This window comes from Eutrigla gurnardus (genome assembly GCF_963514095.1).
Source record: "Eutrigla gurnardus genome assembly, chromosome: 3".
Classification (NCBI taxonomy): domain Eukaryota; kingdom Metazoa; phylum Chordata; class Actinopteri; order Perciformes; family Triglidae; genus Eutrigla; species Eutrigla gurnardus.
Window position 1 is genome coordinate 16,133,160 of NC_139917.1, and position 18,962 is coordinate 16,152,121.

The 18,962-nt window shown below is 42.2% G+C and overlaps 1 protein-coding gene across 2 annotated transcripts; it reads left to right on the forward strand.

The window, feature by feature from the left end:
• Positions 1-1,330: 1,330 nt before the first annotated feature.
• On the forward strand, positions 1,331-18,886 carry tmod1 (tropomodulin 1). Of its 2 annotated transcripts, XM_084003577.1 has the most exons (13): positions 1,331-1,632; positions 5,308-5,367; positions 5,543-5,593; positions 5,814-5,950; positions 8,547-8,703; positions 9,683-9,799; positions 11,086-11,175; positions 13,252-13,382; positions 13,468-13,575; positions 13,789-13,932; positions 14,553-14,697; positions 15,383-15,482; positions 16,738-18,886. In XM_084003577.1, the coding sequence occupies exons 4-13, from the start codon at positions 5,828-5,830 to the stop codon at positions 16,754-16,756; spliced, it is 1,134 nt and encodes a 377-aa protein (XP_083859703.1). In that variant the 5' UTR covers positions 1,331-1,632; positions 5,308-5,367; positions 5,543-5,593; positions 5,814-5,827; the 3' UTR covers positions 16,757-18,886. The 2 variants fall into 2 exon arrangements, with proteins under 2 accessions (XP_083859703.1, XP_083859704.1); XM_084003578.1 differs by lacking the exon at positions 15,383-15,482 and having other exon boundaries at positions 1,332-1,632.
• The last annotated feature ends 76 nt before the right edge of the window (positions 18,887-18,962 follow it).

Consider the following 18,962-nt stretch of genomic DNA (forward strand, 5'->3'; position numbering starts at 1 on the left):
TGCCAGTCTTCCTTGCGAGGCCACCCCAACGTCATCAAAACGATTTTGTTCCTGCACGTTTAGAGCCTGTGTGATGCTTGTTTTGATATTTTCTTCTCTAGTCCACAATTGAATAAGTGTTTTGTTTGCTGTGCCTTATTCATGCGATTGTGTGGCTCATTTAACAGTTCATTTTGTGTGCGAGTATGTTTTTACTTGAATCCATCTTAAATTACTTAACTGCATTAACCGTTATATGTTATGTGTGAAAACTACACCTAAATTGTGAAAACCTCACTGATGGGCATGTTTGTTTAGTTATATTACTTGGCTGAAAGTTGTAATATATTGAGTGTTCCAGCATGAAAGGCTGTTCGAAGGGTTTTGTTCAATTAAAACATGTGGCCAAAGCAGGGTGTACTTTGACTGAAATAACTGTATAAGCTAATAAATATAATTTTGGCTTGTGACCCCCGACATAGAAGTAGGCCACTTATCACGTTTCAGATTTCTGAGTCGTTAGACCAAAGAGACTCCTATGCCTCTCATTAGAAACAAAACCCAATGTTTGAGAGAGAGGTCCAAAAATAATACTAACGTTTGTGTGACAGAACTTAAATCATCTCAGGACCCCCCAGAATTATCTAGCGACCGTTTGAGGGAGCCCGCCCCCTTGGCTGGGAACCACTGGACGAAAAGTAGTTGACCAGTTACAACAGTAAAATGCTGCATTCGTATCAATGCATCACTGTTTACAATTGTATGATATAATGTATGTAGATAGAGATGTGTATAAATATGTAAAATAGTGTTACCACCCATATCTTTCCAGCAGTAACTATACCGTTTATAGATAATTTAAGTTAACAAACAAACCTGAAGTGTACAGAATTTGCCATTTTACTCCGGGGTTGGGATGTGATGGACTATTTATTGAACTTCCTGGAGCCTCAGCTGTTTGAGTCTTTGTGCTAAGATAACTGGCTGCTACGTCATACTAATGGACGGGTGTGAGAGAGTAACACTCTTCTGATCTAATGAGCATTAACTCTCCACTTTCTCTACTTTTTACTTGTGAAGTTGTAGAAGGAAATGTGCATTTATGAAGTATTTTCTGCATTAACTAACTCCACTGTATTGGACATGCTACCATAACGAGCAAGCAAATCCACACGCAGAAGTAGGCTTGTACGCATGTCCCGTTATAATTCAGCCTACCGAATGATGGAGTGAATCAAAGTGTCCGTTAATGGACGCAGTTCCTTTCCGTGACATCACTGGAGTGACAGGGCAGCCGTGTTGGGTGGGGGTGGAGGGGGGAGGAGGCGGAGGAGGAGGCTCCCTCCCCACAAGTTTACTTTGCCCTTTGCGGGAGATGAGATTCAGCCTCCGCAAATCCGCCCGAGAGACGAGCAGGGACGGGGGGAGGAAACGTGGCGAGCGCGCTGTGAAATCTGCTGAATTCGGGATTATCTGCGGGTCATGGACGGTTTGGTCTAATTGGAGTTTTTTGCGCATCCCCGGATTGTGCGACTGCAGCCCAGCGGACCTCGCAGCGCGACTCCAGGCGGCTCTGAAGGAAACCATATCTGGTCAAAGTATTCGTTGCTGTCACCCAGCGGGACTGTCCGGCTATAAATAGCGCCGGAGGAGGTACGGAAATAAATGCAAAAAGTTATACAGCGGACTGTAACGCAGGCAAAGTAGTGGCGATCACATAGCAGGATTAGAGTAATGTACGGGACACCACTTGGAAAAAGAGTTTCGATGTATTTGTATTTATTTTGAACTTCTGGAGGTTTCTCGCCAGTAATGGTACTCTGCAGGTCCTGCACAGATGGGGGTTGTGATGTAGTCTTTGTGCTAGATGGCAGCTACTGGAGGGCCATGTATGAACTTTTATGAACCTGTCTTCATCCAGTTTGCAGATGTGTTCTAGTTCTCCATGTGCCTCTGGGGACAATCATAACCTTTTTGTACAGATTAGTTAAAATATCTTTAACAAAAGGCAACAAAAGAAGGTTGTTACTCTGACCTACATCACTACAGAGCCTTAACCTTTTGTTCTGGTTTTCCTTTTCGTTGTGTTGAGTGCAGCCTTGCATGCTGGGTTGTCGAAGCACCTCCGGTCACCTCTACAGGAGCTGCTTCCCACTCTTTGGTGACGAGCTCACTGTTGCAGTGTTTCACCTTCGTGAACATGCATTCATACGTGTGTTCTCTTGGAATAGAAAAGCATCATAGCGGTAGTTTGCTTGAAGCAACACTGATCAGTGAGGTGACCCCGCTTGACTTCTTGACCTCTGCAGAATGCACACATGAGACCTCGGGTCCAAGGCACAGAGCTGCTCGGCCCCTCGTACACATCATGATATACGACTCCATGCTGGTGCCCAAAATGGAGACCAACGACACCAGCAGCTACCCCCCCGAGCAGCTTTCATTTTTCCAGTACTGAAACTTGATGATTTCACTCAACTTTACGTTTATCTGGTAGAATAAACGCTGACATGACATTAAAAAGAAGCCATCTATAGCTAATCTATTTTGGTAAGCATCCATGCATTGTATCAGTGCTAACCACATTAAGTTGCAGTCGCAGCCGGCGATGACCGTCCTGTAGCTCCTCTCGGCCACATGCAGAGGAGAGCTGACCAGTTGCTTCTCAGCTGTTTTCTGCTGGGCCGTATCGGAGACCAACATAACAACTGCAATCTTGCAAAGCAGTTTAGACAGACACCAAGAAAAATGTCACAATAAAGCATTAATTCCTATAGCGTGGCACATAAATGGTATAAAGCATTTAGGGGTCTTTAGATACATGATTTATCCTTGTAGGAATATTGTGGTTAATTCCACACAAACCTGGATCCCAGATTAAGACATGTCAGATGTATGTTTTTATTCATATCTGAATCTAGACTACTTTTATTAAAGTTTGTAGAAATCCTGTTGGAAGACGTTAGGCAGGAAGTTGCTACTAAAACTCCACCGCCGCGCTCTCAGCTGTGTTTTATGTGCTGATTTATTGGCTGTTAGAGTTTTTGGCCTCTCGGAGAGCATGTGTGAGTTTTTAAAGAGATTTATGAGTATTTCACAGCTTAAAAACTTGGAGAGGCGTTTATGTTAAAAAATCAAACACAAAGAAAAGGCGGTGAACCCAGCACGCCTCTGTTATAGGAGTAGCTGAGGTGTTTAAACCTGGTGTAAAACGGATATTTCCGCTGTGGCCTTTTTATTGTGACGAAGGCTGTGCTCACGAGAGAGCAGTTGGCATTTAACGTCACTTTAAAGGTTTTACACACATTTGACATGATTAATGATCCTGTATCAGGGCTGCTATTCTTAGCAGCTCCAGGACTGGACAGGCCTTATTTAGGGGTCAAGGGTCAAGTCAAGCGTTCATGACTTTACAGCGTACATTCTGGCTTTGGTCACTTTTAATTGTCTGTCTTTTCTGCCCGGCGATGTCCTCCAATGAAGCGGGGTAGAAACGTTATAAAAACAGGCCCCGGGTCTGTTTGATATCATCAGAGCAGGTTGTCCTCTTCCAGCAGACTTGCAGTGTTATTTGGAATTAAGCCCAGTTCTTCTTCTTTGCTTTTGGAAACTTGTCTGGTCGTGGAGCTCAGAGAAAGAAAACAAAAAAAAAACTGCACCCATGACTCCACCTGTTAGGAGGTTTAGCCAAAACACACTTACTGGCATACTTAAGATCAAAAAGACATGTCTGCACTCCTTAAATGCAAAATTGTCTGCACTTCGGTTTGTTTTTTTAAAAGCTACACCTCATTGTTCTGCCTTCTTTGAGAACCTATCTCATCCTTTTCAAACCCCTGACCCACAGACATATACCAAGCGCCTGGTGCTGTGACCCACAAATGTCCTGCATTTCATCAGCCATCGGTCATCTGCTCCCACAATGTAGAGAGTGAGACCGTCAGCGAAGAAGAAAAACACAGGAAAAACACTTCTTTTTCTTGAGAAGACAGGTTGATGTGGGCTTGATGTTCACTTGCAGAGAGGGCTTTGTGACAGTTAACGCCACTGTGTTTCAGTAGGAGATCATTCTGGGAGTTTAGACAGCCAACGTCATGTGAACAGGTGAAAACTTGCTAATTAAAGGCCTGCCTGCTGTTACAATCAAATACAAGCCGCCTGTTGCTGAACCAGGATGAATGAAAGTATTTTGCCAACACACAGTCGGACCAGCCTTGTAGGTATCCCTCGTCAAAATGAGTACTAGATGAGGCAAATGTCAGAGAACCAACTCTTTTTATTATATCATGTGACGTTGTCATGGCATCTAAACCTATAGAGGCCACATATAGAACCTTGTCTCCTCTATATTTTTTTCTCCTTATTTTTTCAACCCTGCAAAGATTTTTTAAAAAAAACTCACCCTAACACACTAACACAACATTGATGTTCACAGAATTGACCATAAATGACATCATATAGTCATTTGTCAACCAATCCCCTAAATGTTACATCTCCAGCACACAATCATAGTTTGACTTTTGGGAAATACACTCAATTGAAGATCAATGCAACTCTCATATATCAAAGCAGTTAGCTTAGCTCAGCACAAAGACTGGAGACAGGTGGAAGGAGCTAGCCTGGCTCCGAATGAACATCATGTTGTGTAAAGTTGTGCATTGTGTTTTATGGGGGCTTAAGTTCCGGGTTTTGTTTCCAGGAAAGTTACTGCTCCCAGCCAACAAAACGCTCCAGCATATAAATTTGGAAGGAGACAATTCAGCTGTCTCCAGTCTTTATGCTAAGTTACGTTAACCCGTGGTATCAATGTTCTCATCTCACTCTCGGCAAGAAAGCCAATGCATGAAATCAAAATGTAAACTATTGCTATATCTGCTGCCCTGGAAGAAATCCAGCTAGCAAAGCTGTTGAGGTTAAAATGACACAAGTTGCCTTATCAGGAAACTTAGAGCTCCAATTGAATCCTCTACTAGCTCGCGTCTGCGTGCAATTTGAATAGTGAAAGGAATGTGAAATGAGGAAAAAAAAAAAATCAATCTTGAGTGCATCTGCAGTGAAAATAGCCTGTGAAGGTTACGTTCTTACACAAGTATGTCAGACATGGCGGTTCAATGAGGAGCTACTAAAACCTGCAGAACTGTTTGTGCGACGTGGTGTAAATAATAAAAAAACAGTTACTTTGGGAAGAAATGAAGACAGGAAAATGAAAAGGGATAGCAAGCAGTGGCATATGATGCATAATATCTTCCTCCATAGATGACTTGGTGTATCCATTGCTTTCTACTTATTCCCCTTACTTATGTGGGCTAATAATCCGTCCTCCTCCAGGTCTCTCACTTTCTCAGGAGTGCTGCAGGCACTGGGCTGCCTTCGCTGAGGGCCATTGAGGTGAGTATGCTCACGTTTTTTAACCACAACATCAAGTGACACCATCAGATGATTTTTGTTTTCAATTGACCAACACAATCAGCTTTATTTCGGTCTGGTTCTGCAGCTACTATATTATTTCTCTGTTATTTCCATCCATGGATAAAGATTTTCCTTTCTCCCCACAATCTCCCAGGATCTCCCAGGCTCCTACATTTCCTCTTTCTCGTTTGGAGGGGTGATCGAGGTGAGGGGAACCACTCCCACATCCCTTTTGTGTGTTTGTACTGCGTGTGTTGACCCTGGCAGCACTGCGTCTCACAGAAAGACAGAGAGAGGACCACGTTTGAAGTAACAGTTTGGTTTAATTGCTAATCGTATCACCTCGAGCAAATGTGCGGTACAACAACTGTAAGCATAGGAATGGATTTTTCGTCATGCTGAAGTAGCATTATCCACGTTTGCAGGCGTGCTGTCCACCATGTCGGTGTTGAGGAAGGAGATGGAGAAGTACAGGGACATAGACGAGGACGAGCTGCTGAAGAAACTGTCGGAGGACGAGCTGCAGCGATTAGAGGATGAATTAGAGGAGCTGGACCCTGATGTAAGTTTACAACATGAAGTCCATAAGGAGGAGTTTCTGTCTGTGTGTGGGTGTCAGTGGAGACTTATGGGGTCAAACGGGCTTAACTGCTGTAATATGCTGCTGCAACTACATGTCCCTGTGTTTTCATCTGAATTTGCTGATAATTTCAGTTTTTTTGTTTAAGCCAGTCAAACTGTGCAAAAAATGTAATGCTCTTTAACATGTTTAAGTAATTTTAATAGTGGTGAATGCCTTTTAGACAAAACCAGCCAATCCAATGTCCTATTAACAGGCTGATACTGAACAATGTGACTGCTATGGACTGTAATCAAACTACAGATGGTGTGTTAAATATATGCATCCAGTCTTTGGTTTATACATTATAGTTTTCCAGTATGTGTATAATCTAATCAGGCAATGGGAGAAATGTTACATTACATTACATATAATTAACTGCATCAATAAGTCTGGTTTCAACCCAGTGATCCTTAGTGTGTGATTTACATAATAGAATATAAACGGGTAAGGATTTTTACAGTGCAGAGAGGACAGAAAATGTTCAAAATCTTTTTTTAATCTATTTCATTACTTTCAAGGAAAAACGTAAGTCCTTGCTCATTCATTTTAATTCAAAATAGTTTTCGTACTTTCGATTTTTCATTTGACTTTGTAATTACTATCTTTGCTACTGCTAAGTGCCTTCTTCCCCATCATTTCCAGCATTAAGTGCCGTCTATGTCTTGTATCATGTTGTTCGTCATCATGGTACAGTAGGTACTTTTTTTTATGATGTGTTTATCTCTGCATTGGATGCATCCGCCAGCTTGTATGATGGTGATGTATCATGGGTCGAGTTGGTGACAGCAGCTGCAGTGGCTTTCTGACGAATGTCTAACTGCTTATGAAGAGGCTGGACTCCCCCTCAATGCCAAGAGGATGACTGGAAGGGTATAATGTGCAGCACTTTGTGTGTGTGCGTGTGTGTGTATATGTGTGTGAGTGTGTGTGTTGGTGAGACTGATGCCAGCAGTGAGTGACCGGAGCGACTCTCTGACGTAATCAGAGGAGGCCGTGCGTGCGTGCTTACCTTGTTTGTGCCTGTTTATGAGGGGAACCCGTTTCACAACAGTAAAGTGCCTTGTGTGTGCTTTGACACACGCTGCTTCTTTGCCAGTAAGGCTTCCCACTTCAGTTCCTGTAAGTCATAGAGGGGGAAGCCTTATTACGTTGGACCAAAAAAAAAGGACTGTTATTGTGGAGAGATAAATTTATTGTCAGTCATCTAGAGAACATTTTGTGTTTTTTGTGTACTGGCTCGTGGATTGGTTCATACTCTTTGATGACATCACATCCTCACGGGTGTAACTTGAAACCTGAGTTTTGAGACTTATTTGGATTTAAGCTCTATGCTTTTAAAATCTGGAATCGGATAATCTCATCTACCCACTCTAACTGCTCTAATTCCTATTTTTACTGAACATTTTAACACCTTTTCAGCTCTGCAACTTTACTCTCAACTCAAGGCAGAGACAGAGAGGCACATGCTGGTAAAAATAAAATGCTGCCTGTTATCTACAGCTGATATAACGTGTGACATAAAAAGCTTGGTAGTGACGCCGTGATATACTCCTGGCCTTACTATAAATACTACTGTAAATCACGTGAACGTTGATGGTCCAAAGACAGAAGATGAGATTATTCTTTTACTTCCAGAGAGCTTATTTCAAACCAAATAGTCATTTACATTGGGTCTGACAGCGGACGTTGTTGGGTTCGTTTTGGTATATTTTTTGCCGGTGGAGGAATATGCATGAGAAGCAGAGAGTGATGAGGGGAGAGAAGCCTGTGAGTGCTGAGAGGACAGATAAGATATGGAGCTATAAGTAGCACATGTAAGAGCTTGGTTTTGAATGTTGCTTTAGGTTGAAAATAACGTGGTGAGCAGGGAAATGTCTTGGTGCTGTGTTGGGCTGGGGTCGTGATATGAGAACGTGGACTCAACAAAGATCTATCTCACTTTACTTTAATACTATAACACGTATACCAAATTGTTGTTGTTCTCTCCCTCCATATAAAATCCTCAAAATTGAAGAACATAATGAAAATAATACATAATCTGGGAGTTTTGTTAATGAATATCTGCAAAATGTCTGAAAAGCAAATTCTCTACACTGTTTGTGTGCTTTTGTTTTGTTTTTTTATAAACAGGTTTCTTTTAAATGTATCTTTGGCGGCACCTCTGGTTATACATGGTAATTACAGGTGTGTTTTGGGATTTACCTTCCCTGCCTGCTTGGGATTTTCCGTAAATGTCGCCACACACCAAGGTCATAACACTGCAAATGAAAGGGCTTTTGTCAGTGGGCCATTAACTCAATCACCATTGTGTCAACTCATTAGTAAATACATAACAACTCAACAGACATTGAGTTGAATAAAATCTTCAAGATTATTACTTTAACGTGCAATTTTTCAGAATAAAAGACTGAGTCATTTGCTCTGATGTTAATAGGGAGGACTTAACTTCTATGATTGGAAAAAGGAAGTGAGACTAATTCAGAAAAATGTCCAGTTCCAGTCGTTTTAAATGATGTTAATTGTCATCCTTGTCTAGAATGCGTTGCTGCCAGCTGGGATGCGGCAGAAGGACCAGACCAAAAAAGCTCCGACTGGATCGTTTCAGAGAGACAACCTGCTGGCTCATCTGGAGAAACAGGCCCAAGAGCATCCTGACAAAGAAGACATCGTGCCCTTCACAGGGGAGAAGAGAGGTACAGACTTGTTTCCACATAGTTCACCTCTTAGATGAAAAGGTGGTTTTGTCTGGCTCATTCACTTTATTTTAACAAGTAAAGAGATGACACTGGAGGTCAACTCTGTTTCCTTTCCTAAATATAAGTCACAACGGAGTAATCCACATATGTGAGCTGAGGGGGAGATTTCCTAAAGGCTGTTTAGGCCATGGCCACCAGGCCATGTGAGGTGTGTCAGCCCAGATTCCAGACGTGTCTGTGTGAAACTCTAGAAGGTCTCCGTGCTGTCACTGTCGTCATGTCCTTCTCTGCTGTTGCTTTAGTGCACTCAGATCAGCTGTAAAACGACTGCTGGGTTGAACTGAATGAGGAACAATGTCTCCTCTTGTGACAACCACAGTCGAGGTGCCGTCGAGCAAGTCTTATGACCTGTAGTTGAAACACCCAGTAGCTGACCACACACACACAGACAGGCACAGCAGACGTAAAGACACACATGACCGGGTGTCGACAGTCAGTCAGACCAGGTGAAGACGAGGTCAGGTGTGACATGAGGAAGGGATGCTCCCTTCAGACGCTCAGCTGTTACATAAGAGAGCTCATCAGAGACTTCACCTTAGTTTGACATTTCAATTTGAAGCACTTACTTCTGTATATACTGTTTCTAGTTAATGGTCTTCATTGTGTCTGTCATTCATACTTGATGAGGAAAGATTGTTGTTCATGCCATATCGTTATAGTGACGAGTGTCCAATTCTGTTTCTGAATCACACCTCACACCTGGTGAACTCTTTTTCTGAAAGCTCTTTTCATGCTGGCTGGGACTATACATTTAAAAATGGTTTAACATTGTTTGTTTTAACATGGGTTTCCTACATAAATCAGAATTCCTGAGAAGTCCTCCTCAAGACTGTGCTTAGCCTCGATCAACATTAGTTGGGACATCTTACAACATGTTGATGTGTCTTTGTATTGTATCCATCCACTCGTTGTGTAGGGAAAGCCTGGGTGCCGAAGAAGATCGTGGACCCCATCATGGAGAACGTGACCCTGGAGCCGGAGCTGGAAGAAGCCCTGGCTAGTGCTTCTGACGCTGAGCTCTGTGATATCGCAGGTAATAATCCACACTCACATGTACTAAACGCATAATGATTTCATCTTTCTCTTATTTTTCACAAGTATACACAATGTTTTGTGTTTCTTCATCAAAAAGTATTTTTCTAGGAGATTCACTTTTACCACAGTTTACAGTGAACAGAGTCCTGGTGGTGAAGGCAGTTTAGAGCGTACTTCCATTTGTAGAGAGGCAAGAGAAAAATAGGGTGATTTTTTTTGTGCAGATTTTCAGAAAAAAATGCATTGTAACATATTTTTCCCCCACATGTTTATTGTATATTTTTTTTACAGTTACATTACATTAAAAAACTAACAAGGACTAACTGATTATCCTTCATCTTCTCTCATTAATCAATGGCCTCAACTTCCCTTAATTCCTTTACTTTTCCTTCCAATCCTTCTCCATTTCCTCTAGCGCTCCTTCCATCTCCCCCTCCACCCTTCCCCTTCATCCCTCCATCACTTGCTCCGTCTCCTCCATCCCTGCTGGATATCTCTGTTTGCTAGCTGAACACCATCCGGGGTATCTGTAGACTGCACATGTGTTTGCATGGAACGGTTCTGGCCCATGTTGTCTGCGTGTGTTAAGCGGACATTTAGTGAAAGCCAACGCAGCGTAACTCAGTGAGAGTCAGATGTCTGCGCTGTACATGCATTACACAGGGATTCATCCATTCAGTGTAATGCATGGCAATACTTTGCTGTATGTACACATTGTGAACATATTAGTGAAAGGCCGTCATTAGTACAACATTAAATCTCTCTGTAAAAGGGATATATTGCAATATGTAAGCACACAAACTACCTGCATTACCATGACAGAAATGTAGTATTAAACAGTTCTGCTGCAGACATACTTTCAGAGCACAACGAGTTGCCGGAGCTGCTAAAGGCACCGTGCCCCGCTATTACAAAGAGCAGCTTGTGTTCCATCAATGTTTATGTCTTTCTGTTCTCTCGCTCTCTCTGACAAACAGACCAGGTGATCATTCTCTCTAAATCGTTTATTTTATGCTAGCGTCCTCGGAGTAGCTGCTCTCTCAAAAAAACATCTTTCATGTTCACTGCTGTCAGTGGGCAAGAACTCAAGAAACCAAAGCCAGTCCGTGGAAGCAACAAGAAAGGACATACAAGTGCTTGATCGTTGGAAGTGACAGTGACTTGCTTGTGATGCTGCAAGTGCCGATGCGCTTGTCTGTGTTAGCATGGTGGTCAAATGTACGGCTGTTTCTTTCTCTGACCCTCTGTCCATTCCCTCATCCGGTCTTCTTGCTTCTCTTCCAGCCATCCTGGGCATGCACACCCTGATGAGTAACCAGCAGTACTATGAAGCCCTGGCCAGCAGCAACATAGTCAACAAGCAAGGCCTCAACAGTACGTCAAGCACACACACATGTACTTAAACTGAAGTCACTGTTTTGTTTTTTCCGTTGTTGAAATCTGCGTGTTGCGTGAGCTGTCGTCACTTGGTCCACGGGTGCTTTTAGGTGCAGGGATTATCCAGAAACACTTAAAAGTATCCGAAAATAAAGCAGATGACTTAACAAGTTCCTAGAACAGAAATCGCCTCATTCGAGAAAAATGTTGACGTGGCTTTGACTTGGACCGCAATCAAGTGAAATGATCTCACGTTGGCAGAATGTTGGTTTGTTTTACCAAAGATGAAGTATTTTAGTTGCACTCCATCCGTGCACAAGTGATTCTAATAGATCATCCTTGGGATATCCTCACACGTCGTCCTCTAGCTCCCGCAGGGAATAACTGACGATTCACCCGTTTACATTTCATCATGGTATTCTGATATCACTTCGCACGCACAGAGGCACATTTTAATGAGCCATTGTTTATTCTTGCTTGGTGGCTCATCCTATAGGTTCTCTTCCAGCTCCAAACAGAGACAAAGGCCGAGCTCCTCACTTCCAAATATGACCGGCTCCCATAAAGAAAGCAAGCTATAAACTTTCGTGGTACAGCGTGGATGTATAAAGAGAAGTGGATACAGCGATGGAGGTGGCGCCCCATTCGTTCCTATGAAAGTTGCTCAGTGGCGCTTGAAGCAAAAAAAGTTTGACTTCTGAGTATAAAATGACACATAACTCCCGCACTGCCATGAGGCCCAAATCCAGCCTTGTTCTTTGGTTCGTTCCCATGAATGGGGTAAAGAAAATAACTCTGGATTTGGATATTAGTGCATTATAAGACTTTTAGGACCTAATGGTTCAAAGGCCGGTGTTCGTAGTTGATCCAGCTCTGCTTTTTTGGGCCCTGTGGCATCAGGTGACAGACCTGGAAATTGTAATTTCACAATTTGTCCACTGTGTTAAATTTAGCTTCAAAGCCTGGGGCTCTCCCTGGGGACGTGCAATACAAAAGGTATAGAAAGGTGTTCGAACAATGCAATTGAGATCTGTGTTTCAAAATCAAACTGGGATTTAAAAAAACCCAGGCCAGACAGGACATATAGACTCCAGTGTGTTCTGGGTCAACCACAGGCCTCCTACCACCTTGATGTGCCTCTTTAAAGGACTTTTAAAGGAGGCATCCAGAAGGCATCCTGATCAGATGCACGATTAACCTTTCAAAGCAAAGGATCAGCGGCTCTACTCCTGGTCCAAACCAAACTATAGCTTAATTCAACACATTTTATATTGATAACTACATGAAATAAAACCCATTTATTCCTCCAGCAGCCTAAACGCTACTCATAGTGCAGGTCCCTGCCCAGCATTTTCCAAAATAAATGTTTCTGTTTTATCTTCATTCCACCAGCATACAAAACATATATTACTTATATAGACTTATATAATCTCAACTGCTCCTGTGGTAGTAAAAGTTACAATATAATACTTGTGTGGCAAATGTGCTGATGAATTGAAATGATATACACGGAACAAAAATATGAATTCAGCACTTTTGTTTTGGCTCCCATTTCTCAGGAGTTGAATAACATATCACTTTGTCTATGTGCATAACAGGTATACCCTAAATACTTCTGTCAAATCACTTTTGCCCAGATAATCCATCTGCAGGTTGTGGCTTATCAAGATGCTGATTAAACAGCATCATAATTACACCTTTGGCTGGTCAGGATAGGATCTGCGGTTGTGAGGCCGACTGAATGCGCTGCCAAATTCTCAGAAACAACTTATCGTAGTGAAAAGAACAATTCATTTACAGCGAACAGCTCTCGTGGTTGTTCCTGCAGTTCAGCAAGCCAAAAGAACTTAACATTTAGTTCAACTTGTGAAAAATGAGAGCAAAAAGCTAGTATAGAATTCTATGCTTTGCTTGGCAAGGGCTGTAGGCAGATGATGCATGAGCAGCGTCTCTAGCAGCCGGCTGTCCAGATAAAACGGCTTACATTTTCAGTGAAGTCTGGCAGCAAATATGTTTAAATAAGTGTTATTCCCACTGTAAGACGAATCAACAGTCTATGTAAATGTGTTGTAGGTGTGATCCAGTGCACCCAGTATAAACCAGTCCCCGATGAAGAGCCCAACTCCACAGATGTAGAAGAAACGCTGTTGAGAGTGCAGAGGAATGACCCTGACCTGGTGGAGGTCAACCTCAATAACATCAAGGTAGGTTCAATCGGTTGAATAAAAGAATACGGTATGAAATGTAAAGCATTCAGTGAGCTGTAAGGTTTGTGTTTTCTGCACCCAGAACATCCCCATCAAGACTCTGAAGGCGTACGCTGAGGCTCTGATAAAGAACACTGTGGTGGAGAGGTTTAGTATTGTAGGAACAAGGAGCAACGATCCTGTAGCATTCGTAAGTCGCAGCAGTAACAGTCTCATTTCCCGTCCTTTTAGCCTTTTAAAATGTTCCAGGAAACGCCATTTGGCGTTGCAAAAGTACCCATAAAAATAACAACTGTATTATTTATTCCTAAAAACACATGCTGCATATCATCCCTCCACCACTTTTTACTATCCATATATGCATGAAGCAGCCTTATAGAGAGACCCTTGTGTGTTTTCTCAGGCCCTGGCAGAGATGTTGAAGGTGAACACGACGCTGAAGAGCCTGAACGTGGAGTCCAACTTCATTACAGGGACCGGGATCCTGTCTCTCATAGCGTCACTGCAGTTTAATACCATCCTACAGGAGCTCAAGATAGACAATCAGGTACACACACACACACACGCACACACCCAACAGTGTGGACATAGAAATCAGATCCCCCCCCCCAAATACTTCACCCCATGTGTCAGTGCGGACAGAAGATGCTTCTTTACTCTACATTGGACAACCATCAACATACATATTACGTAATCATCATTGCATATCTGTATATGCCGAAAAAATAACAGAGAAAATTATTAATGACGAATTATATATTATAATAGTTTTTTTAAAACAGTTTCTTTGTAGTTTGTATATGTTTTTCCTTTTCCTGGGTCATCGCTCACTTGTTCATCTTGTTGAATGATCCTGACTTCCTTTGCCATTTGGCTCCATTCCTTTAAAATTATATTGAACCAAAATTGAAAAAGCATGCTACCCTCTGCCACTTCCTCTGTTGCCATGGAGATCGCCATCCTTGTCTGTAGTGGCCTAATTTGTGGAGAGGAGGGCAGTCATTTTGTGTTGGTTTCGCCCCCAACATTTCCATCTCACCTTCTTTTACCCACTTTTAATTAATCTCTATACAACCCCCCCTCCTCCCATCTCTCTCTCTCTCTCTCTCTCTCTCTCTCTCTCTCTCTCTCTCTCTCTCTCTCTCCCTCCCTCTCTCCAAACTCCAGAGCCAGCCGCTAGGCAACAAGGTGGAGATGGAGATAGCCAGCATGCTGGAGAAAAACAACACGCTGTTGAAGTTTGGATATCATTTCACCCAGCAGGGGCCGCGCCTCCGAGGCTCCAATGCCATGATGAACAACAACGACCTGGGTGGGTTGCAAACGCGCACACACTCATTCCACGCCGGCTCTGAGAGTCTGGACTGGGAACGAGACAATAGTTCATGAACTGGACTCAAAGTGATAATATTCCCAGTACATTTTTATACGTATGTGTTACATGACTGATCCGCCCCGTACAGTCTTTGAGTAGTATTGCATTTGGCAGGGTCGGTTGTTACGTGCACCAGCGCTGACACTTTATCTCCACTGTATCTCCTTGGTTCCTGCTTTAATCAGACCCGAATGCAAGAATCTGAGTGATGTCATCGGCCCAGCCAATCAAAACGGTGACTTCCTAAATTATGACATCAGCAGCACTAAGAAAATGGTCTGTTTGTGAGTGAGAGAGGACAAAATGAGACGGCCCTCGCTGGGCACATGCATGAATCACTACTGTAAATCTTTGACGTGCTGTCTCCGTGCTGAAGAGTGGAGTCGACTCCTCCAAACGAGTACTTGTTAAGTACGAAGCGGTCCTCTTCACCTCCATTAATGGTTGGAACAGGACCGAGGTGAAGCTTAGAGTTATGATTACATTTGGATATGTTTTATGGGCTGTTTTGGTTCAGATGGTTTTTAATAGACCGCTCGTGTCGGATCACCAACCACTTGAAGTTAAGTGTATGTGTCATAATCTTGTCGTAACGTTTTTCCTTCCCCTCGTCATCTTTAAGCTCGGGTCGTCAGGTCGGAGTCGGACGGCTCCTTCACCCTCACTCTGTCTGTTCCTGAGCTCGAGAGGGCCTTCGGGAAAAAGTTCAAGTCCAAGACTAAGTAAAAAAAAAAAAAAAAGGAAAAAGAGAGAGAGAGAGTAAGAAAAACAAACACAGCACCGTTTGACTGCACAGCCTTGCCTTTCTTTCGCCAACATCGCCTGGTTCTTTTTCGACCACTGGAAACCTCTGCCACCGCCTGTCATAGAGTTTCTGTTGCTTCTCCGCGGCACCTATCATCACTTTTCCTTCTTTTAATCTTCTAGTGATTCAAATCTTCTGATTTGCGTACCACACAGTGGCTCCCCACCATGGTCAGAAGGTATTTTTGTTGTTGCTGCATTATTTTTTACATTTCCCAAGTATAAGAACCATTGAAGATCCAGAAACAGGAAAATAGGAAGTGTAGGATATCTAAAAATATATTTTGCTCAACGGAAGTAAAATATTGTTATTGTGAGGCTAAAATAACCAACACTTCAAATGCAGAAAAATAAACACCAAATAAGATTAATATTCCAAAATGGACGTAAGAAATGCAGAAGTGATCTGATGTCCTGGCAGAGGTCAAGACAGATCCCATAACGAGCTGGACAGCAGCATCCACTCTATACCTCTTCTGTCTGTGAAATCAGGATGAAACCCCTTGCTTTAGTCGTTTTTGAGTATTCCATCTTCTTTTGACTGCAGAAACCTTCATGCTCGTGGCCACTTTATTTATGTTTCTCCTTGGCCTTTCTTCTCATTCTGCTCTTCTACTGACGTGCTGTTTCAGCTGTTCCATGTGGCCTCCTCTGCTCGACTTGTCCTCTTCTTCTACTCTTTGAAACATTGCTCTTATTCCAAGCTGGACTGTCAACCTGCCGAAGTGGTCAGAGTTGTCTTTTATGGCACAGACAAGTTGAAATCTAGTTTTAACTTAGTTTTAGCCCTTATTGTTTCAGTAAATATTGTCGTTACGTGGTGCATTTTGCCAAATAAAATGAGCACAAATTAAATAATGATGATGACTAACTAGGGGTCAGTGTTTTTTTTTTGTTTTGTTTTTTTTTTGCCTGCAAGAGCTCCTGCTAAAACTATTTGCAGCCACTTGAAGAAAAAGTGCTGTAACTTTCATCTTTCTGCCGCCTCTCTTTGCTTCACTCATGTAAAGGAAATAAAGCAGGACAACTTTGCTCTGCTCAAGCTACAGCTGTTGTTGTCAGTGTCTGTCCCCTTGTGTCCCTTTGTCCCCTCATCCTAATGCCTTTATTTTTTTCTTTGTCTGTCAATCTTTCTCTCCTTCCTGTGTCGATCCATCTCCTCTCCATATACAGTAAGAAAGAGAAGGCTTGAGGGAGGACCCATTTTCCCAAAGTGCCGGACGAATGTGTAGAGACCCCGGCTACCCTCAACCCTGCGTTCCCCTCGAAACCCGCCATCTTTCCAAAGCCCGTCCTGTAACCCTCTCCAGCCTCACACCTTCCGACGGCCAACCCAGAAGGCCACGCTCAACACGTCAGGTTAAATTGTCCCTGAACTCTTTCTACTTTCCAGACTCTTTGTTTTTGGTAGATATTAAAGGATTCAATGGGAATCATCAGCTGTGTCCTTCTGAACTCTCAGTGTGTGCAAACGACGGGATTGTGTGCCTATTTTTGTGCTCTGGGGTTTGAGTTTGGACTTGGGTTGGAGGCTCTTTGCTGTAGCTCTTTGTACCATCTTTGTCATCGTGAATCCATTAACATCTCCGCAAGTGTTTAGATTGTTGAATAAAGGGGCTGGAGGTCGTGTTTTAAATGAGGGCCCAGTGATCGGTGACAGGACACTTTAACAAATCCCTGTTTTTATTGATGAGTTACACATTATTATTATTATTATGCTGTCAATGAGTTGTGCTGTCATTACTGTTATTCCCAAAAGCTTCTCATGTTCAAGGTCACACAAGGTATTTCCTACCAATTATATACCAAAGCCAATGTCCCATTTTGATTTGATTTGATAGACAAAAAAAAAAAAAACAGACTCAGAACACTGTGATATTGGATTTTGACCTGATCATGAAAATCTGATATTCTGTCTAAACAGTGTTTTAATGACTTTCACTCCTCGGATCCTAAGTTATACAGATTCTTCAGTAACGGACAGATAGATTTATAAACCTGGCTACTGTGAGATTTGTCGCTAAAAACAGAATATATTTATTTGTGACAGACCTGGGAAAGAGTCAGAAGCCATTCAAACACTAATATCTTGGATTGATCGTGCTGGCTAGTGTAAAAATGTTTCTGTAAATGAATATGTACACTCTAATTTACGTTGTTATATTATCCAGCATTTCTATGAGCAGTCCCTGCAGAGCATGTTGTTACGTGGAATTCCATTTTGTAAGTCGGACTATGATAACCCAAAGTGACGGCTAGTATTTGAATGGACTACTGTCACCCTTTCAACCAGGTCTGGTTTGTTGATTGATTGTGTTTATTTTTATTTACTGGAGCTCAAATGTGTGGTTTATTAACGAAATGGTCGGTACTGTTGACTTACTCTTTATTACAGGTTTCACATTAATGCCTCAGTCCAGGTTTGGATTATTTCAGTAAGGGATGGTAGACACAGATTTACAAACACAGCAAAACCTCAAATGTCTTTGCGGTTGTCTGATTACAGAAATCCATCCTTTGTATTTGAATAGAACAAATGTTAACAGACGATTGTTAGCTGTGTCAGGTCTTAAATCAACCACCGGACATCTGAAATATTCTATTACGCTCTGACTCTGGATGGATCCTTTTATGAGTTCATGTTCTTCTCGTCGAGGGCAAAGTGTGACAGCGAATTCATGTTTGTGTCCTTGTTACCAACGACTACACAACTGCATGCTGGTAATGATGAACTCTGTTGTGTATTTTGAAGCACTTCATTCAAATTAATAGCACAATGAGGGGGAGAAAAAAAGGAGGTTTAGCTGCTATGTAACCAGGAACTAGAGCTAATATGTTGCTATCTGAAAATAAAACAGCTCCAGTAACAATCACTGTAAAATGGTCTGCACTTTTGTTACATTTGAATGGCTTGAGATGAAATGGGTCTGTTTTTCTGCTTGTAGAATCTGAACGTTGCAGACTTAAATGGTAAATCTGACCACACCATCCGTGTTTCCTTAACGTCAACAACTTTATCTGATACTGACGGCATGTAAGGGTAAAAAAAAGAATCCGTGTAATGTTATTTAAAATCACTGCTGTTACTTTCTTGTCAGTGCTGTGGGTGTCATTCAACGAACGTAATAATGGATGTAAACATTTGTAAAACTTTAAGGAACTGAATGCCTAGAGGACATGGACTCCCTCCACTTACAGTCTTTGTGTTTCAACTCTTATTCTTCTTCTAGTGTTTTCTGATATGTTAGTGCTTGACTCTGTTTTCTTAGATTTTTTTGGTTGAGTTTTTTTTGTTTAATAAATGAATAGAAAAAGCTTGAAATATGTCTTTGTTCTTAACCTTTCACTGCATTTGATGATACGGTGCAGTGTTCGCCCATATGAAGTGACACAGTGAC